Source organism: Parasteatoda tepidariorum, chromosome 6 (genome assembly GCF_982258835.1).
Source record: "Parasteatoda tepidariorum strain Cologne lab strain chromosome 6, Ptep-v5.0, whole genome shotgun sequence".
Lineage (NCBI taxonomy): Eukaryota > Metazoa > Arthropoda > Arachnida > Araneae > Theridiidae > Parasteatoda > Parasteatoda tepidariorum.
The window spans coordinates 96,094,904-96,117,320 of record NC_141760.1 but is presented as its reverse complement, the minus strand read 5'-3'; the positions used below and the strand labels follow the sequence as shown (position 1 = coordinate 96,117,320).

General features: G+C 27.1%; 2 protein-coding genes and 1 long non-coding RNA gene across 12 annotated transcripts in view; 2 read left to right on the top strand and 1 right to left on the bottom strand.

Moving 5' to 3' along the window:
* Nucleotides 1-496: 496 nt before the first annotated feature.
* LOC107456802 (ecto-NOX disulfide-thiol exchanger 2) lies at nt 497-3,475 on the top strand. Its single transcript, XM_016074758.4, has one exon. It carries the CDS (start codon nt 882-884, stop codon nt 2,343-2,345), a length of 1,464 nt encoding a protein of 487 aa, XP_015930244.3. The 5' UTR covers nt 497-881; the 3' UTR covers nt 2,346-3,475.
* A 4,395-nt stretch (nt 3,476-7,870) lies between these two features.
* LOC122270610 (uncharacterized) lies at nt 7,871-22,303 on the top strand. The gene is made up of 5 exons (XR_006225910.3): nt 7,871-8,021; nt 8,746-8,859; nt 12,222-12,282; nt 19,946-20,060; nt 22,259-22,303. It is a non-coding gene; the product is annotated as an uncharacterized LOC122270610 (long non-coding RNA).
* The window catches only part of Mp (collagen XV/XVIII-type protein multiplexin), a 233,136-nt gene continuing 227,742 nt past the window's right edge, over nt 17,024-22,417 (bottom strand). For 9 of the 10 annotated variants that reach the window (XM_087166214.1, XM_087166207.1, XM_087166212.1 and 6 more), the window contains 5 exons: nt 21,431-21,469; nt 21,265-21,333; nt 19,966-20,160; nt 19,279-19,394; nt 17,024-18,258 (listed from right to left, as the gene is read on the bottom strand). In XM_087166214.1, coding sequence (XP_087022340.1) covers nt 17,916-18,258; nt 19,279-19,394; nt 19,966-20,160; nt 21,265-21,333; nt 21,431-21,469 — 762 coding nt within the window. In that variant the 3' untranslated portion in view covers nt 17,024-17,915. The remainder of the gene's footprint in view (nt 18,259-19,278; nt 19,395-19,965; nt 20,161-21,264; nt 21,334-21,430; nt 21,470-22,417) is intronic. The other variant, XR_015434795.1, reaches the window with a different exon arrangement.

The window sequence follows — 22,417 nt, the reverse complement described above, 5'->3', positions numbered from 1 at the left end:
AGCTAGGCATTGCCAATATTCCGCCTCATTAGCAGATGAATTCTTTCAAAATTGTCAATCAAGGAGTTTCTAACACCATTCAACAACTGTTTCAAAGAAATTCCAATTGAAATTTTTTCTACAATTAAAAAGAAAATAATTAGCTTCATTTCTTAATATTACAAAAAAATTTATGATCACTTTGTAATATTTTATGAATAAATTAATAACTAATTAATTAGTTGATTGCGAAGGCTCTTTTAAATATGATATAAATATTCTAGTTTTTACATCTGCTTATATCCTAGTATAAATTTTTATTTTGTTTAAATATTTTTTCGCAAAACACCTGTTTCATAATTAAACATAAATAATAACAAGTTGATAAATAAAAACAAGAAACATTAATAACACGTGTATACATAGAGCGTTTGAAAACTAAATCTAAAATCTGTCGCCAAATCAAGATCTGTCGCCAAAATAATATCCAATGCACAGCATGTCCCTATCCACAAACAGTGATGTCATTTTCGACCAATAGCGTAATCTAGTGTATTCAAAGTTTAATCATTCGTATTTGATGCAGAGTTGAATATTCTGAACTTTTGAGTTCAATCAGTTTCTTGTAAATTGCTCACTTTTAGAACTGTAGTTTAGCCTTATAAACATTATTACGAACGAACTTTTCTTACTGCACTGCTAGACTCACGTTTTGGATAACACTTAATGCTTGCTTTGTTGTTGTGTTCGTGTTGAGAGTTGTGTTAATTTGAATATAAGTAACTTTGTAGAAATAGCTTATTTTGGACTGAAAAATCGCAAATTGTGTTACATTTTGTAATTTAGTTCCCACACACATTTAGAAATATCTCTTGATTCGGTTTAATGCCATATTTTCCATAATGAAACGTAATAATCCATTTTCTTCGGAGGAAAATAAAAACGGTGGTTCGGGCAATAAACAGTGGTGTCCACCGCCAACTTCCTCATGCAGCACCGAACCTAATTCTACTACTGATTCAGAAACGCAAAAGACAGTTCAAAATCCAGCTACTGATCCACAGCGTTCAGAAGCTGCTTCATTACCTACCACTTCAACAACACAATCTTACTCATGGCTTGGCCCATCTTCGAACCAAAATCCATTTATAATGCCTTATGGCAGAACATGGACTGATAATCGCATGTACGGAATGCCCATTTCTGACCCTAACATGACTGTTAACTCAACAGTGATGTCATACATGAGGAATGAAGATAATGTGGGAGGCCTACTTCGAAGAGAAACAGAAGGTGGCTCTAAAGATTCGCAACAAGCTGCTGGTCGGTCACCGTCACCTTTGCCTACGTTCACAGCTGAAGAGGTTGATAAAGTAAATGAAATGCTCAAAGAGAAGAATACTCTTCGTCAAGGTTTGAAAGTCCTCACAGGATGGTTAAAGCGAGGAGATTGTAATAAAAGTAATAACAATGATTTTATAGACATGATTAAATACGCTCACAATCAAGTGTGGAGATTGATGAGTGAAAAAACTCAAATAAAAGAAGAGCTTAATGAAGAAAAAAGAGAAGTGTCTAAAGGTTTAAGTAATTTATCAGACCAGTTTGAAGAAATTTGTCGTGTTATAGAAGTTTCCAGGAAGCAGAAAGTATGGGACCAGTTCACCAAACCGCAGCGTAAAAATATTAGTTACTGGAGAGAAGAGGCCATGAAGCTGAAACGGGTCCTCACGAGCGAAGAGGACGATGACGACGAAGACGTGAACGATGACGATGTGAACAGATCTCCCGACAGTAGCCAGGATCACGAAAAAGCTGAACTCAAAAAAGAATATCAGGAACTTAAAGAACAGCTTGATAATTTACAAAATCAGCTTCAAGGTGCTGAAAATGAGAGTGACATAATTCAACGAGAAATACAGGAAAAGGTTCAAGAACAAGAATATTCTGTTGACAGTTTAAAAGAGAGGTGTTTAGGATTCGATGCAAGCATCGCAAAGCTAAAAAAATATAAAATGGAAGCTTTAGCTTCTAAGTTGAAAAAGAATGAACCTAAAAATCTCGAGCAACCTAATTTGTGCCATAACCAAACTTCAGCTAGAAGAGATAATCCAGATGGAATTGATATTCGACAGAGAGAAGTCTTTCTTCTTACTTTAATTAGCACCTTTCTTTATGTTCATCCGTTTGGGGCTAGTCTTGATTATATATGTTCCTATCTTATATCTTTTGCTCCTTACTTGAACTCTAGATATTTGGAAAGCTTATTAACCAAGTTTCCTGAAGTTTTTAAGGAAGAAAAACGTGGTATTGGTGCTTCCTTGTCTAGGAGTTGGTATTTTATGGGATTCAAAGAAGACAAATGACATTTTGCTTCTTGCTAAGAATTTTTTTAATTTAATTTTTACTTCTTTATTACATCAGTATTGAGTTAGCTTTAAAGGTTGTCTAAGTTTAATTAACTCTAGATCCTTAGACTGTTTTGTTCTAGGCTAAGTTTAGGTATATTACACTTAACTGCTGAGCATTATTTTCAGTTTATTAACATAATTTCTTGTTGCATTTTTAAAAAATTGATTGGTGCTTCTTTTGAATCCCATATGTTGATATTATGGGACATAAAAAAGATGACATTCCCCTTTATTTATAACATTCCTCATCTGCTTATTGTAAAAAAAGTAAAAAAAAAATCTTTTTTAAATCATTATTATAAGGAAACTTTCTAAATTAAGTAAATTTTAAAAATAACATCAGGCAAAATTTTCTGCCGAGCTTTGTTTTCACTTTATTAGTATTTTTGATGCACTGAAAAATAAGGTATAACCGATGTTTTTTGTCTAAGATTTGTATTGCAGTGGAAAGTCCCATATCTGGAATCGTTGGGAGTTTGGATAATAAGTTAAGGTAACGAAAGATCAAAACATGTGTTATTAAACGAAAAAAAGAAAAGAAATTTGTAGACAATAATGGACTACATTCTCGAGCAGCAATGTTTTCTTATAGGTTGAATGACATTCAAAAAATCAAATATTTAGTATGACAAAATGTAATTACATATATAAATAAAAGAGAGCGAATACTATTGCCTGATTAAAAACTTTATTCACTTCAAAAATATATAAATAGGAAATAACAGCTGACGTGTTTCAAGTGCTCCAAAAATAGATGTCCATTTTCAAGACTTGTCAGATGTGAATTGGAAGGCTCTCATTCACATGTGCCAAGTCTTAAAAATGGACGTCTATTTTTGGAGTGCTTGAAACATGCCGACTGTTATTTCTCATTTATATATTTTTGAAGCTTTTTAATCAGATAATATCTTAAAGCTTTAGTTTTGTAGGATTACTTAAGTAGATAATAAATTGAACTATCTCTTTCATGAATATGTGTTTTTCTTTTCCCTAATGTTATGAAGAATAAGTAGCACAGATTATCAAATAAAAATAACATAAAAAAAGCCATTAAAGAATTCTAAAAATTAATTTAAAAAAGAAAACTAAAAGTAAGAACAGGGGGAGATTTCCGTATCGTGATCTGTGGCAGAATAATCGCCAAATCTGGAAACTTCCTGGCAGTGACCCACGAGAACTTTAAAAAAAACATCACAGAGAGGGACCAATTGGAAAGGTATAACTCGTAGCACCTCCCGGGAAACATCTACCTGTTTTATTTTCTTTTTAAAATTTGTAAGTATAAATTCTATTTGGCACCTTGGCGATTGTAGTTGGAGCGATAGATCACAATACGGAAATATCCCCACTGTTGATATTCTACTTCATCAATATTCATAGTTTATTCTTTCTTATCCACAAACTTGGATTTTCTTTAACTGCTCTTGTCTTTTCAACAGCCTTTTTAGTGTGCTTAATGAGACAAAATAAAGGATGTTAAGCTATCAGAGAAGAGAGAGCAAAAAGAAATAATAATATTAAAAAACTTTTCTAATACTTATTAACAAACCACAAACCATAAGAAAAAAAATGATTGTTCAAAAGTGTCCCAAAAATAGATTCGTCTGGTAAACGGATGTCCAGAAATGGGGCTTAGTACTGTATAAAAAAATAAGACTACACAGAATTTTAAAAAAAAATTTACTAAACCTATTTTGATTTTATTTTAGGGGAATATTTCCATATCATGATCTGTCACGCCAACTACAAACGTCAAGGCGCCAAATAGATTTTATAAAAATCAGTTAAGGTTTGCTAGAGGGTAGGTAGTTATGGTCCCATTCTGGGATTTTTTTTTAGCTTCTCGCTGGCTGCTGCCTGGAAGTTGTCAAGACTTGACAATTATTCTGCTGCAGATCATGATACAGAAATCTTCTCTATTTAAACATTACATGTTTATTTCACAAAAATTACAAGCTCAATACACCCTTTTTAAACATATAAGTAATGATATCATTGTGAGTTTAGTTGTGAAGTTTTTTTGTATTGATAACATGTGACATTTTTATTTTATTCATATCATATTTTGTAAAGAAATATTCTTATATGTTCCTTCGTTGAAAGCATTTTTGTTTTCAACTGTTTGTTTCTTGAGTGTGTTGTGAAGAAATAAGGTAAGGAAAAGAACTGAAACAGCAAACTTGCAGAAATATTATATAAATTAGTATAAAATTTTGAAGTATAAATTCTTTGGTTAAAGCTGTATATATCCATCGTAGTTTTCTGCTGGTCGGAATTATTTTTTTCAAATTTAAACTGTCACTAGTATCTGCAATTCCGATAAAGATTGATATCTCTGTTAATGTCATTTAGATATTTTAATTGAAGCTCTAATTGCATAATTTTCCAATTGTGATGTATTTTTAATTATTGTAAGCATCGTAAGTGTTATTCACCTAAAAAAAACTTATTACACATGTTATAGTTTTTATTACATGTTTGATACATTGGAATGATTGCTTTTTCAAGATATTGAGTCATCTTTTTTTTTTTTTTTTTTTAAATCAGTCTTTATATTTAGCTTTACATTCTCACGATTTTTGAATTAATGATATCAAGCAACTGTTTCTAAAATGTTTGTAGGTATTTAAGATATCGTGTGATTTCCTATTTAACTAGTCTTTAAAGTCGGGAAGGGGTCAAAAGAGTTAAGAAAAACTTGATAGAAATTCAGTAAGTTGAACATTTATATTTTGGTTTTGAACGTTTCTAATTTTTAATCTAATGTTTTTATTGGTAGTCCCTGATCTATTAGTTTTTATTTTGCTTTTTTTTTTAAAAGTATCCAGGAAACAAATAATAATAATAATTAAAAAAAATCATAATAAGAAATAATTTTTAATGATATTTTTCTTTGATAATATACTAAATATCTACTACAGGAAACTAGTACCTAAGCTTTCTTTGTTATTTTATTATTTCTTCCCTATAATGTTATAAATTTTAAACTTCTTTATACAAAAACTTGAACTGATCATATTGAATCTCAAAATAATAATTTCATAATCGTTATGTTGGGAGTTGGTATAATTAAGCTTGAGATTAAAATCGTTTTAGCATTTTCTCATTTCTACTACTTCTTCAGAAAAGGATTTTTATTTGTTATATGTTTATTGTCTGTTTAGTCGCACCTTTATAAGATCTGAACTAATTTCTTTACATTAGTCCACTGCCAATTAATTTTTATAAAGTGTTACAAAATAGCAAATTCCAAATGGTCAGTAAAACCATTAAATTTTTAGTTAATTGTTTGCCTCCTTTATATGCATCTTCTTTTTATGTTTATAGATTGTTTACCTCCTTTATATGTATGTCTTAAGTGTAATTTAATAACTGAAAAACCCAGTAGTACAACCTCGTTGCTTTCTTTAACGGGAAACCAGTTTACCCCATTTTAGTCAATGAAGATTTTGTGTTTATCATAGAAACTTTTGTACAAATTTGCCCTAGTGGCGAGGCAGTTAAAGGGTTAATCATCTATCTTATTTTAAAGAGAATTGTTACTTTTTTTTCTCATTGATTTTGTATAATTATGAATATGTCACAAGTCTGTGTATCTAATAGATGTGGATGTATGTTTCATTAATGTCTGGCAAAAACTTTGTATGTGCAAAGACTGTAATAAATATGCTCCAATATTGTTGCACATAGTTCTTTTTTTATTTCTCTAATATTCTTAACTATTAGAAAGAATACTCTTTCTGTGAGTGTTACCTTTTAAATTTCTATGTCTATTAAGGTCAAGGCAAAATGATTGATTTAAATAACATTTACAAGAAATGAAAAAGTCATTTTAAATAGATTACATATAAGAACTCGCATTATTATTACTTTAAGACATTTCTACTTTCAGATTTAAAAAAAAAGATTTTTTTTGTATACTTTTAAGGGTATAATTTTAGTTTTGTAATTCTTAGAGATACACATTGGTTTGACTTTTGGTAACCTAAATTATGGAGATATTAGTGTTCTGCCAAGAAGCTCTCTTTTTTCCAACATGTCATTAGGAAAAATATATTAGTTATGCAGGGGTGATTGTGCTCCGGAAAAAAATCCGGATTTCCGGAATTTTCGCTAACAGTTATCTGGAAGTTTCCGGAGATCGAAGGTCCAGACGTTTCAAAATATCATTTATCACAGAAGTTTCCGGTAATCAAATTTTCAAAGGTGGAACTTAAAAACACAGTTTATTTTATTTGTTTGTAAGGGAGAGCCAGAGTGATACTTTATAAGCTTATATTCATGATTAATATTAATTTTTTATCAGTAAATAGTTGTTATAATCATAAACTCGAGAAAGAAAGACATATTTGTAAATTTTAATTACTTCTCCAGGTCATCATAGCTATGTGTAAATGGTATAGGTATGTGTAAAATTTTAAATATATTTTAAGTAAACTAAGAAATATAGGAAAAAACCCTTGTTTAATTTTTTTTCAATTTAAACTGTTTTTTGTTTTTTTTAACTCAAGAAATTTTCCGGAATTTTGACTTGGGCTCACAATCACCCCTGGTTATGGTACTCAGACATAATTAGTGGGAAAATGATTTTTTTATTCCTCTAAACTAACATCATATATTGAGTGAAAATAAAATTGTCTATACCCTCTACTGTTAATATATATTTGAAGCTTTTGGAGTAATTTAAGCCACTTTTTCAAGTTGTTGAAAAAGGAAATTTTTTTTTTAATTCAGCATTTTCTATGATTACTTTGCATTTCAGTTTCAAGAATCTCATATCATAAAGGCTGAGTAATAGTTCACTGTTACACGGGAACTATTATTATTGGAGTAAAAATTTGTAGTGAAAACTGGTGTCAATAGTTTGTCATAATTTCAGGGCTTCGGCATTATAGAAGGTGTTTACATGGATGTTCTAGTTAGCTACAAAATACTTTCTTCTGCCACTGTATGAGGGGATTTCAGAAACTGACCTCAGTTTTGCTGTACATAAAAAATTGCATGGATTTAATGAGTTATTTATTTCTGAATGATACAGCTGTCCTTTATTTTTCAACATAGTCACCATGTGCATTCTAAAACTTCTCATAATATTTGCATTTTACTCAGCATCACCAACAATGTCAGCCATCTGCACTTTTAACCAATTTATCACTTATTATTAATTCCCCATTGTCAGAAAAGGAGAGCCAAGTGCGGGCTGTAGGATCTCATTTAAATTGTAGCAGAAGATCTTGTGTTTGCCTAATACTGGGAGCGAGGGTATTCTCATAGAGTAACACAACTTTGGATGGTTCTTTTCGGTTTCCTCAAATTGTTGCTATAAACTTTAGAATCGAATGTACCACATTCCACGATTAATATTTACAATTAACTTAAAACTCAATCTTCAATTTTTTAAATATTTTTTATCCTCTAAATTAAAAGTAATAAGATGAAAGAATCTGTATACGAAAAAATAGCATTAAATAGGTGGTGTTGAGAGGCATTTGGATGCTCAAAGCAAATTCATCGAATTTTAAAGGGGAGTGTAATCTTTGTAGGAGGGGAAAAAAAGGACAAGGGGAAGAAAAATTTTAATTCATATTTTAAATTTCTTTTTATGCAATGTAATTGTAAATTACTCTTAAGGTAAAGAATTTATTTCTAAAAAAATACTCTAAATTTTTTAGATGCAAAGATTATTTAAATTACATTGATCTAAAATTTCTTCATCATATCTAAAAGTCATATTTTATTCTTCATAAAATTATTTTCTTGAGTGAAATATTTATATCTTGAAAAATTGATTCATATTGAAATAGTTATAAATTCAAAAGTTTATTCATCGATTGGTTGCTTCTTTTGGCTATCTGGCTTCCTTTCCCTCTATAATCATTACATTTATTCCATTTATTTGAAATTAATTCTGTTCCATCTATCATACAAATGTAATGATAATGAATTAAATTTTAGCCGTCTAACTAAATAGATTGTTATTTAGTTTGGCAACTATTGTGTAGATTATAATATTTTAATTTGATTATTTTTTAGTTATATAACATAATTTGAATAATTTATTAGTTATAAATTTTTGATATTGTTTTATTCATAAATTAATAGAGTCATATACTAAAATTATTCATTTAAAAAATTATCTGAGCCAAAATTTCCAATCTAATCCATTCACCATTTTACTGCAAATGCATTTGTTTATGAACAATTTCATTTAAAATAATACATGGTTTACATGAGTTTGTAATAAGAATTACTATACCAATAATTACAAATCCTGTGTTATGTAAAAGTAACAGTTAGAAAACATTAATTTGATGACTAGAACTAAAATGTTTATTGTTTTTTTCATGCCTGGAAGTTATGAATCGGCACTACTTAGATGAAGTCACAATTTGATCTCATATGGAATAAGGTTTTATACCATATTTGTGCTGAAGTTACAGAAGTTTTGAGCCTTGGTTGTTAGGCACTGGTAAGTTTTTTTTATAATGTAATATTACTAATTTTATTTAAATGTTATTCTATTTTGCTAAAAAAATTTTTTTTTTTTTAATATTATAATTTATATACAAGATTTAGCAAAATTTTGAAGGGCTAGTGAATTTAGAAAATCTCATAGTTGTAAAGTACAAACTCATATCACATAGAATATTAAGTCGAAAAATACCTGTGATAGCGCAGTTGTGAAGTTATTCTGATTTGTTTAGAAAATTCTCAAAATTCAATATTTTACTATTAATTTTGATAAAAACTTTCTTTTTTAAATTTTTTTATTTGTAATATAGTAGTAAGACGTCCTCGGGCCGGGCAAGGTTGACTCAGCCTTTCATCCCTTCAGTGGGTCGATAAATGAGTTCCAAACATGCTTGGGAACTCAACACTGGGGGTTCCGCGTTTGGCTGACCACCTGACCGGAACATCTGCTCCTGCACCCCAGATCCCAAGGATAAGAAAACTGAGATGGGCACATTAGGCCTTGGCCCTCTATGGGCTGTCGCGCCACTGAATTTAGTTTAGTAGTAAGACGTCTATAACTTCCATTCTAGGAGGTTGTTAACTTCTTTCGTTAAGAATCTCTATGACAAAATTTTTTATAAAAAAATTTTCGTTACTGATTTGTTATGTGTCTACACTAGGACTGGGCGATATTAGAAATTATGTATCGTGATATATCGTCAGTTTTGCATCGCGATATAGCGATGTATCGCGATATAGTATTTTTGAATTTCATTTACTTTAAGGCACAGAAAGTCAGATTTCTATCAAGACTTCATAGGCATATTGATTTAAATCAATTTATAAATTTGAAAATATATATGTTTTGCTAAAGAAAGATATTAAATAAATTGACTAAGATGTACAAATCTTACTTAAAATATTTATTGAAAAAATGTGTGTAGATACAGAATGAAATATTTGTACTTCTTTATCGTTTATAAGGTATAAGCAGTCTTAATTTAAGTTAACCCCTAAAACACCCTTAATGAAAAAAAATATTGTTATTAAACAAAAGCTGATTTTAAAATTTCAAAATATATTTTAATTAAAATAAAAGTTAGATTGACTAAAAGCCGAAGTTTAAAATTAAAAATGTTCGAATTTTAAACTAAAAAATAAACATAAGATTTGTAATAATTTCTTAAAATTTTCGTTCTCTGAAAGATTTCTCAGTTTAAAAATAAAAAGGGAATTTTATAAAGATATCTAGTTGAAATTATTGAAAGAAAATTTAAAAAATTAAAAAAAAAACTTGTTAAGAAATTCATTATACACTTAAAACAAAGTGTTAAAAATAATTTTTTTTTTTTAAAAAAAGAAACTTTTTTTAACAAATCAATATTTGCTTGTACTATTATGCGTAAATAATTACAGAATTATTAAGTTCGATCGTAATGTTCAAATTCTTAATGAAGAAGTAAACACAAGTTTTGTTATATTTTCTAAAAATGATCACGCAAATAACAAAAGATTTCTTAGTTTAAAAATAAAAAAATAAATAAAAGTGAAATTTATCAATATATTTACCTAACAGCATAGGAACAAAATTTAAAAAATAAGTTCGTTAAAAAATTATTTGTATGCTTAAAACAAAGAGCTAAATAAATTTTAGAAAAAAAAATGCTTCTTAAACACTATTTTTATTATTATTTCATATAAATAATTAAATTAAATTAAATAATGACCGAATTATGAACGAAAAACAAAGTAAGGCAAAGTTTCTTAATTAAATTCTTAAAAATAAAAACAAAAGAATTGTGATATTCGGTAATATATTTAGCTAATTAACTAATAATATAAAACGAAAATTAAAGAAAAAATAATGATTTTACTCTCTAATAAAACGAAGTAGTAATTGATAAAAAAAAAAAAAAAAAGAAATGAATAAAATTCGCAAACTTTTCAAATTCTTTTGAACAAATAAAGTTTATTGACTTATGTCCAAAAAATAAGTTTTGTTTTAACTTTATTTCTAAAAATAAAAACAACTCAAGATTTATAAATTTAAAATCAGTAATAGAAGCCCATTAAATTATTAGAAGTTTTATCCGAAAGGTTTTTAATAAATTAAAAGAAAGTAAAAAAATAACCTAACAAATTTATTTACTTTGTAATTTAATTCCTTATGGGTGCCTTAAATTAGATTTCCGATAATTTTCACATTTAAAAATATAAAAAAAGTTTTGTCAGAAAATAAATAAAAAACTTACCTAATTAATGAAGAAACTTTTCTTTATAAATTCTTTTCAATAATAGATTGCGTTCAGAACAAGGTTACGACGGCGATCACGAAGTTAATCCCATTGAAAATAATCTACAAGAAACGATTTCAAATCGCGAAGTTGCGAAAACGAACATGTGATATAACGATATAAGGTCTCAAAAGTGATTCTGATTCTACCGCTCATCAGTCAAGGCCGTCTCAACATAACGAAACAATATCGTCTTCCGCAGCGCGAGTTGGCATCGGAACGTAAGAGAAAGTCCTTGCGTGTATCGCTATATCGTTATATCGTCTTCTTCACTCGACGGCTTAAATCAGATTTCTGATGCATCGCTTGGAATGAAAGTCGCTGTATCGGTTTGCCGATATAGGCGTTAAATCGATATGTCGCGATATATCGATTTATAGCCCAGTCCTAGTCTACACTCATTTTCCTGGGTATGATTTTTCTTGCCTATATTGGTGATTGTAACTGCCATTGTAGGATTTGGATTGTGCTTGTATTGTGTTCACGCAGATAAATGTGATGTAATGATTGAAACTGCGAGAAGAGCAAAGGTTTCAACTTAATATTTTGACTGTTTTTCTTTTTTAAGTTTAAGTGTGATTGTTCTATATAAATTTTCCTGGAATCCACTGTAGTGATGTTTTTTTAGATACAAGAATTGCCTATATATTTTTTTTTATCTATCTGCACTGCCCGGGAAAAGCCATTTGACTACATAGGATACCATTTGAATACATAGGACGGAAGTGAGTTTTGGGTGTGCTGTTTCATTTTGAATATAACCTGGGAAAATTTACTTTTCTGCTTTATGCGTTAAGAAATAAATTTCTTGTCTGTGATATGATTTAATATGACAGTGGAGTTAATCTGCTATAATGATGATTAAAGAGTGGATGCAACATGACATTTGAGTGCAATATGAATAAAATAAGTATGATTGAATTTTTTTTTATCATTATGAAAGATGGTATTTTTAAAGCTCATATTACTATTATAAATTTTATTAGCTTTAATTTTAAATGAGTTAAATGTTTATTTCGGTTGCATTTGCTAAACCATTTGATTATCAATTATTAGTTTTCTCACTTTAAATATCTCTTTAAAGGATAAATATTTGAAGGATTTTGTAAGCTAAGTGATTTGTTTGAAGAACAGATGCTAGAAGGGTAAGTTTATTTATAGTCCTTTTTCTTCTGCCTCATATTAATATTCTAACTACCATAACACATTAATATGTAATTTGTATGTGAAATGTATTTTATAGATCTTTTCATATTGTGCACATGCTTTTTTAAAGTTTGAAGGTAAAAAACTATTTTACTGTTTTGATTCTTAGTTAAATTAACAGGGGTGATTTGAGTCCAACTCAAAAATCCAGAAAATTTCTTGAGTAAAATTATTAAAGACGCATAATGTCTTTATAAATTTAAATCAATGATATTTTCAAAACATTGAATACTAAATAAATTATATACAGCATAATTTAAATGAATAATTATGTATAAGTTTATTTTCATCTCTCATACATTTATTATTCTACCAGAAAAATATTTACAAAGGAAAGATGCCAAGTATAAATTCTAGTTCTTCTTCTTGGGCACTACAGCCTATGACAGGCCAAGGCTGGCCCAATAAGTTTTTCCCATCTTGATCTATTCTGTGCCATGGCCTAGTTCTAATATTTTTAAATAAAATTTTCAAGAATTTTTATACATAAATGTGATTGATGATTTCTTAAAACTTCTGGACCTGAGATTTCCGGAAACTTCCGGATCGCAGTTAGGGAAAAATCCGAAAATCTGGATTTTTTCCGGAGCATAATCACCTCTGAATTAATCTTTATTTGAATATATATACTAATTCAGTTAATACTTTCTTATTCTATACTTATATTATAATTTCTAATACTATGTAATTTTTTTCCTGATCTCTAATTTTTAAAGTTCATGACAAATTGCAAAATTTTAAAAAAATGCTGAAATGCTTAAACTTACAATATTTGTTTGTTTTTTCTTCTGTATTTTACAAATTAATCCCTATTTTATTGAAGTGTTATTAAATAGTATAAGTTACTTTTGCCTTGACAATTAGGTGGGAAAATGCTTTTTTTTCATCCCTAAATTTTATTTTCATTTAGAAAATAAAGCTTTCTTACTAAAATGCTATTAATATACTATGCAAATAAAATTATTCTCATTAAAACCAGCTTAATCCATTTTTACAAATTTGATAGGAGAGACAAAAAACATCTTATAGCCTTTTCAAATTTATATATATATATATATATATATATATATAAATGCCTTGGTTACGTGGGGCAGATGTGGATGACTCATGTAAGTGACTTTGATTTTTGAATTTGTTTGAAACTTGAATAGAATTGAATTTGGGAACTTTAGAATTGAATTTGAATAACCATGTCGGTCAGTGATAATGAGACAGATGAAATTGATGAAAACTCGAAGAAAAAAACCATTCAAAAGAGAACAACATATAGAGCATTAACGACTAAACTGCTTAATAAAATAGAATCCTGTTATAAAGATGAAAATTTAGATGATGAGAATAAAAATGAAGAACTAAAAACCCTTTAATCATTTGTGGCGCCATTATGCTTATTCTTTAATGATAACATGAGTCACACAGACTCTTAAATATTTAAGATTGAACCACACAGGTTCCCAGTTTCACACAGAAACGTATTTCAATTAACTAGTATTATAGTCACTTAGAGTCTTAACCACTAAGGTTATCCGTTTCACTTAGAAACTACTCGGACAGACAATTCCAACTGACTCTCTTCATTTACATCAAGAAAGTTCTATACCTTTCGTTCAGACGAGCGACATCTGGCGGGATAACATAGAGGTTGTTGTCTCGCTTATTACATATATATATATATATATATATATATATATATATGTATGTTTTTTTTTTTGAAGTTGTGATTTATACCTATTCAAAAATAGTTTATATTGTAAAGCCTATTTGTTTATATTTAATTGAAACTTTTTAAATTTATTTTGTTTTGATATAAAAGCTGGCAAACTTGTTTTAAAAGTGTAATTTAACATTAATATTTCATTGTACAGTTGTGATTATTTCGATCTTTATTATTTTCAAAGCAAAAGAAGTTCTATATTATAAAATATCATTTCGTTTAAACTCCATTAATTTTTTCAGAATTTCCCGCAATTTTTTGAAAACAAGTAGCATAATATCTATAAATTTTCATAAAGATCTTTATTCATATTAATTTCATAATGTTTTCTGTTTATTTAATTTTTGTGCCAAATAAACAAAAATATAAACATTTAAAAAAGATTTCTATTTAATTTAGATTCTAAAAAATATCTATTTAGATTGAAAAACCAATTTTATCAGATAACTTTCATTGAAACACATAGAGCAATTTTTGAAAGCTTTTATTAAGATTTCATTTGGATTTAAAATTTTTTCGATCAATTAAATTAATTTTTTATGAGAGGATTGTTTAAATTTTATTAACATATTAACAGTTTTTATACATTATTCATGTTTATTATTATTATGAAAATTGTTATTAAAAATGAGATATTCTACACTTTTTTATGTGAGTTGTTAGATTAAATGACCATATATTTTTTTAAAGATAAAATTATCAGCTATATAAAATTCATCAAGCTTTTTTTAGTGTGAAATTATATTGCCTCAATATTATTTTAAAACTATAGTATTATAAAGATCTAGAATTTAATGTTTCTATTGAGTAGTCCTGTTTATTATGAAAAAATAATAGATAATGTTATATGTATAAATATATGCATAGTGTTGTTGCATGTGTTTCATCATTGGAAAATACGAATTCATAGTCGTGAATCTATCAAATATTTAATACTCATAATATTGTCATTGTCATTTACACCAATTCAGCATAATTTTGCTTTCTATAAATGCACCAATAAAATTGATGTAAACTATTTCAAACAAACAAATATAAATGAAAACAAGAATTCAGTTATCGGAATACTGTTTTAAAATAATAAACAAATGGAGTCTAGATTAAAATGAAATATTTTAAAGATATATTTAAATTGTTTAGAATTTGTTGTGCTGTTTGATTTAGGTTCAAATTGTAAAATTAATGAATAATAATTAAATACTTGGTGATAATTTATAAATAATTCTTATTTTTAAATATTAAATACCCTCATCGCTCTTATTATTATTATTTTTAAATTGTAGTTTTTTCAATTGCAATGCTGCCTTTAGGTTTTAAAATAATAAAGTTGAAATTTCCCAAGAAAGTTGATCAATTATCCAAGATCAATTATTAATTTTATGTTTAGAGTAATCTAAGAGTAAATCATACATTTTCAATATATAACTCAACAATATCTCATTTACTATCTTATACTTGGGAGTAGGCTTTTTTTTTTCATAATTCTTAATGACCAATGCTTTTTGTTTATTTTTAGTTTAAACTCTTTTTGCTCATGATTGAGTCTTTTGTGTATATTCTTTCATGTACTTTTTTCATATAAAATTCGGGGACCAATCATTGTTTATTTAATCTAATAATTGAATCCAGTCATTAAGTTTTTAATTTTAATCCTACATCATTTGAAATTTTATCATGATTAGTTCTTTAAAATTAATTTTAATGCAATATCTCATATCTCTTTGTATTAAACTACTAATAAAGCTGAAATTTCCAAAGTAGATAGCACCAATTTTTTAAAATTTAAATTAATTTTTAATTTTAGAATAATTTAGAGAAAGATACATTTATCAAAGAGTAAATAATGCATTTTCAAAATTGATAGGAATTATTTAGCATACGGATCAATGATGCCTATTTTAGTATCTTACAAAAATTACATAAATTCTTGTTTCAGAATTTATTGACTTTTTTTTTTCTTTCTAGCTTTTTTATTTATAATCTAAATTAAAGGTTATTTCTTGAATTTTTTATTTGTTTTTAAAGAACGGTTAATTTTGAAATTATTCAATTCCTAGACTTTCACCAGATATGAACACAAAATACATACATAGTTCATCAATACAAATAAATAACATGCACACATTGTTCAATTTTCACAATTTGTATTGCATAGCGATTAAAAAGTATAAAACAGATGAGATTTCAAATCTTCCACAAGCAAGACAATCACAAATTGCACATAAGCAATTATATTTCACTGATTTTTTCAACAGTTTTGACTCCACAAAACACTTCATAGTTCTAAGAAATACTTAAATAAATATGAAAAATGATTAGCATTATAATGATTGCGTGAAGAAACACATCCATTCCTATTTGTCAAGTCAAAAAGTGACTAGCATAAATCAAATCAGCGATGAAATATCAACATTAAATACACATGTTGCACATAGAAATGACAGAATAGACATGATATGGAACAGACATATTATATAGTTACATTTCAATACCATTTCTACAAAACAACAAAATACATGTAATATAAATACGTAAATTTACTTTTATTCTTGCATAAAGCTTTGAATTTTACTTGTATTTACATTTGCTACTTCAATTCAAATGAATAAATTAATGAAAATAACTGAAGTAATTAGTCCTAATTATTACTTTTTGGTTTGCTTAAAACAATAAATATTATTTGTTTTTACATTTTAGTTTAATTAAATGGGATAGAAATTAGGAAAACATTAGTCCTAATTAGCTGTTTATTCTTTAACTAAATATTTATTAAAATTGCACTTTTTGTTTATTAATAATGCAGGTTTTGTTTATTTAAAAATTTATCTTTAGATAAATTTTTAAATAAACAAAATTTTCAATGATGAAAATTAAAATAAATAAAACACGTATTTCAATAATAATGAATGACCTTTAGTGGAAACAAATACTTTCTTTTAGTACTTTGATTGTTTTTTAAAATTAAATTTTTTTGTGCCTAATAGAGAAGCTTTTTTTTTATTATTATTGTAAATAAATATTTTAGGATCAATCATATTTATCATTTGATACAATAAATAAAAAAAATCTTATTTTAAATGAATGACTTCAGAAAATAAAAAAGTATTCAGTTAAAAACTTCTATTTTTTTTAATACTTTGATTTATTTTCTTTTGAAATTACATTGTTTTTACCTAATATAGAAGCTTTCTTAAAAAATCAATAGTGATTTATAATTTTTAATAAAAGAAAAAAAAATTAACATTGATCTACGTAATACACAATTGGCCACTTATATATATATCGATATGTTAATAAGACTACACAGAAATAGATAATTGTTAACTATTTAAGTACAGATAATAAAATTTTACTACTAAATTCGGAAATAAATAAATATATTTGAGTGCAAGTGACATGATAGAAATCTAAAATTTACAGACATAGATTTGATCTGTACATACATTCACAAAAATGTCTAGTAACTCCCTTATCTATCACACTAATGATAGATAAGTGTGCTACTAGACATATTTACTAAGACATACTACATATTTACTAGACATTAGTTGACATACTAGACATGAATGTCTAGTAACACACTTATCTATCACACTAAGATGATGGCAGTTAAGTAAACACATAAGTAGCAAATCATTGATAGCAAATCATTGATCTCCTTCAAGTCAAAAGATTGATATATAATACAAAAGGATATGAATCAAAGATTCTTTCTCAGAGAAAAGTCTATTTCTTTAACGAATGAAAAGCATAATTTAAGAATATCAAAGTCAGGAACCCCAGCTGCGATCTATACAATAGAAAAAAAAATCTGTCATTTTGTTCATGGAATTTTTCTTTTTATAAATAAATTTGGCTTTATACATAAATCTCGTTTGTTTCTGCTGCACTTTCCTCTTCTTCTTTCCTGAGGAATTCCTCCCACGTCATTTCTTGATTATCCCCATCGTCGGAACCAGAAAAGTCTTCATCGATTTCACGTTTTTTCCGTTTTCGATAGTCATCTTGACTGGTGGCCTCAATGCACAGGACGATGAAAGAGTTGTTGCAAGAATAGCGTTCTTGGTCGAGGAGACGCCCCCGTAGGAGAGAGCTTGCCATTCCGACTTTGCCTAAGCCTGCAGAATGCCAAGCATCGCAATATGATTCTAAGTCCCGAACTCCATGCTTGTCAGAACCATGCCACACCAGTTTTTGAGCCCTGGAAATATTAATCAAATTCTATCAACATTTTAACACCTTTTATCTTAATTTTTTATTCGATTATGGTAATGAATATAAATATATCCAATACTTATATCTTGGTTATGTGAGATTGGTAATTTGATTAATTAAATTTTTTTGAATAGATGAATTAATAGTTTTTTTAGAATAAATTAATCAAATTCATTGTTTTATTGAAAAAAATTGAGAGAAAAATCTATGAAGAATACATTTTCGAATCATAAGTAAACTCAAATCAAAATATTTACATTTAAAAACAGTTAGTTAAAAATTTAAGATTAAAGAAACCGGTTAAAATTGTTTATTTAAAACTTAATTTTCACTCTTTTAGTAGTTAAATGTTTTTATTGAATTATGAAACATTACAAAAAGGACTATATGAAGTGAACTGTCTTTAATTCGAGCAAAGATTTTATTCAAAATATGGATAATGCAAAGTGGGATTTAGGATTTTTTACACATACCAATAATAAAATAAAAAATAATAAAATTTCATCTTTAATTCAAAATTGTTAAATTGTTTGAAATTAATTGTTTTACATTTAAGGTTTGTTTAAAGTATGATGTTATGAAACTTTGAAATTTTTTTCAGCCAATTAATTTTAGTGAATTTTATAAAATTGTCCCAACCTCTTAGTTCAATATATTTATGAGTTTTTAAATTACTATAATATCATACATAAACTAGATTATCTTTAAAATTAAGAAACTTTTAGTTAAGTTTATTTTTTATTAAATGTCATAGTTAAATGCAATTAAGTGAAATACTATTAATTTATGTTCAAACTTTATCTTACCCTTAAAGCTCAAATTACAAATATACCTATTTTTATGTATAATTCTTAATGTTTCACAACATATAAGGATGTAAACTTTTTATCTTAAAGATATATATTAAATATTGATAATTAAATATCTTTCTCAGTTCTTCTGTATGATATGTTTAGAAATCTTTGAATTTTAAGACATTTTGTTAAAATCAAACCTTGTAACTTACCACCTGTTATCAGTTAAAACATTTCTACCATCAAAGGAGTAAATGCGAGGTGGATAAGGAAATGTTCCTCCTGCACCAGTGAAAATGTCTTTCCAGGCATTAAATATCACTTCACCCTGCAATAAAAAGACAGATGCATTAAACTTTATTATTTGTGTTTTATTTTTCACTATAATTGTTAACTTTTTCTGAACGTTTAATTTTTATTTTGTAAAATGTTGAACAGTTAAGCTGATCTTTTCACACAAGAATCAATGGCCTCAATTTAATATGTTGATATTAGACATTTTTCTGTATTTGTATTTTTTCAATTTGATATTTTTTTTTCCTTTCTTTCTTTTCTTTTTTCTTATTTTTTTTGTAAAATCTTAATATTAGCAGATTTTTTTAGGTTACAAAGTATCAAAGATCTCAGTTTAAAGTAATTTTTAAAACTGCTTTTTTGAAAGGAAAATAATACTGAAAAATTTAAACAGTTGTAGTAAATACGTATAAGGCTAAACTTAGATTTGAATCTTATTCTTATATAATTTTAGATCTGGCATTGAGAGTGACAATTTTTTTTAAGTTCAATTTATTAACCCTATGCTGTGAAAAGAGAGTTTCTTAATAGTTTTTTTTGCACAAATATATTACAATATTGTAATAATTAAAAATATTTTTATAGGAATAATTTGCAGTGTTTACCTTGAGGTTGATGACTGGAAGGCTGTAGTCTGCGAAGCGTACAATGCTATCGAGGTTCTGAACCCTGGATGCTAGGAATGCTCGGAAAGTACCCCGTAAGTTGGCTCTCCTAGATTGTCGATAACATTCGTAATCTGCTCCTCTGACTCCATGCATATCTCCAGAAAATGGTTGGTTAAGGGCTGCCATTCGTAACTAAAAATTCATGTATTATGTTAGGAATTTATTACATTAGCACTTTCATTACAAGTAGAGCTTTTTTTTAAAAATTGGATTTATCAATCTTATTAGTCAAATTATAAATAAAAGACATTAAGGACATAAATTAAGTCCTATTTTGTCATTTAATTATTCAAAACCTTTAAATATAAAGAGAGAATCTTATATGCAAAAGAAACTACAGTTCTAATAAAAATTGTGGTTTATTTTTCTTGAATAAGATAAAAACTGAATTATCATGTCTGTGAGTCCAAAAAATATTAGTATTAAAAAAAAAAAACATTTAATGTTTTTTGAAAGCTTATTCCAACAATATGCAAAAGTATAGTGTCCTTTTTTGGTTATATGATTTTAAAATCATACTTTTAGGAATCTGTATATACTATTGAATAATATAAAAAGTATGATATAAAGTTTTTGAAATCTTCAAAGTTTTTTTTTCAATTAAGCAACATTACATAACATACATAAATTGCTTACCTTTTTCCACATCTTTCAGTTTGAAAGCAAAAATGTAAGAATCATAAAAAAATTAATGTAAACAACAAATTAAAATTCATTCATTTCAATTTTTAAAATATAAAATTTTTCTGTAAAATGAAGAACTTTAAGTAAAGTTAAATTTTAGTGAATCCAACAAAATCAACAGAAATCTCATCATCATCATAGTTTGCCAGACAGCCCAATGTGGGCCAATGCCTTCCTCTGAAGATTTCTCCATAATGACTTTCATATTTATCTTTCATCTCCAATTCTTTCAACAGAAATCTATTAGCATTAATAATTGTCTTATTTAAAGACAACAACTAAAACATAGTTCTTACTGTTTTTGTCATGCTTTTTAAGCATTATTTTCTAATTGTCTTCCACTAAGGTCTTCAGTTTGAAAGAATTAAAATTTTAGTGAATCCAACAAAGTTAACAGAATCATTAAAAATTGCCTCATTTAAAGGTTTAGCAACTAAAGCATAGTTCTTCTAATCAATTACATGTATATTTTAAGTATTATTTTCAAAAACTGTTTTCAATTTAAAAGAATTAATGAAGCCATTACCAAAACTATCAATTTGTATTACTTACACGAGGTGCTTTATCTAGTCGGAGGTTATCTACTGGTGGACTAAATGGAGCATGGGTAGTTGGGGGTTTCTAAAAAAAAAAAAAAAAAAAATGAATGGTTTACAAACTATTATTTCAAAAAACTAATCATTGTTTGATATTAAAAAAAATAACTTATTAAACTTACAGTTGGACTAGGAGTAGACTGGACTACCAATGATCCCAGCTAAAACAAAAGTTATATTATAATTTCTGTTAAAATGACAATCATTTCTTAAATTATTTGGGTAATATGCAAACTATCTATTTAATTTGCACATATACTAAGCTTTCGTTAAAATTAAAATATGATCTTTCTGAGAGCATCGGCATCGTTTCTGTGTGCTTAAATTAACAACCACAGTTACAGGTCATAATTAAATTATTATAGACCTGAAAAATTGAAATGTTACTTCAAATTAATTTTTTTAGTAGGTTCAATCAATCAATTACTTTAAAAACTATAACACCAAACAAGAATCAAACAGTTTAAAATATCATTACAATTAAGGATATCAACATAATTTCATTTATTTATTTATTTTATGATAACTAAAAAAAACAAATCAGAACATTTAAACAAATTAGTTGATAGAATAAAATAAAACTTTTTAACTTTAATTATAAGGAAGCTGTAAATGTGCTTATTATAGGTAATACACTAAAAACCCTTGATTCCGAACTTTAACAGAGGAAAACAGTGAAGCTGCATATCTAGATAATTTGCACAGTAACAGCGTTTTAGAGGTAACCTATATTTTTATATAGTGATATGTTTTGATTTAATAAGATAGCCATGAGTTTTCTCAAAGAAAATGTTTATATTCTTTATTATTTTAGAATTAGTATTTTTCTAACGTTGTGCTCAATATTTATAGTTGTTAAAATTTTCTGTTATAAATAGTATAGAAATTTATTGTAATATAACAAAGGTACCTGCCTCTGGAAAAAATATTCATAATTTTCTCTTTTTCAGTTCTAATGAACATCCCTTAATGCTTTGTGGAGTTGACATTTGTAAGTGCGTATATTTTTAGTTTTGTTTTTAGTGGCATGTTCTAAAAGTTTTTTTTAAATGTTATTATAAATAATTATCATTTATATTAGACCTCCTTGCATATTTACTGGGCATAAT

Excerpts from the sequence above, each read along its gene's own strand:
- LOC107456802 (XM_016074758.4), top strand. The coding sequence starts at position 882 with ATGAAACGTAATAATCCATTTTCTTCGGAGGAAAATAAAAACGGTGGT.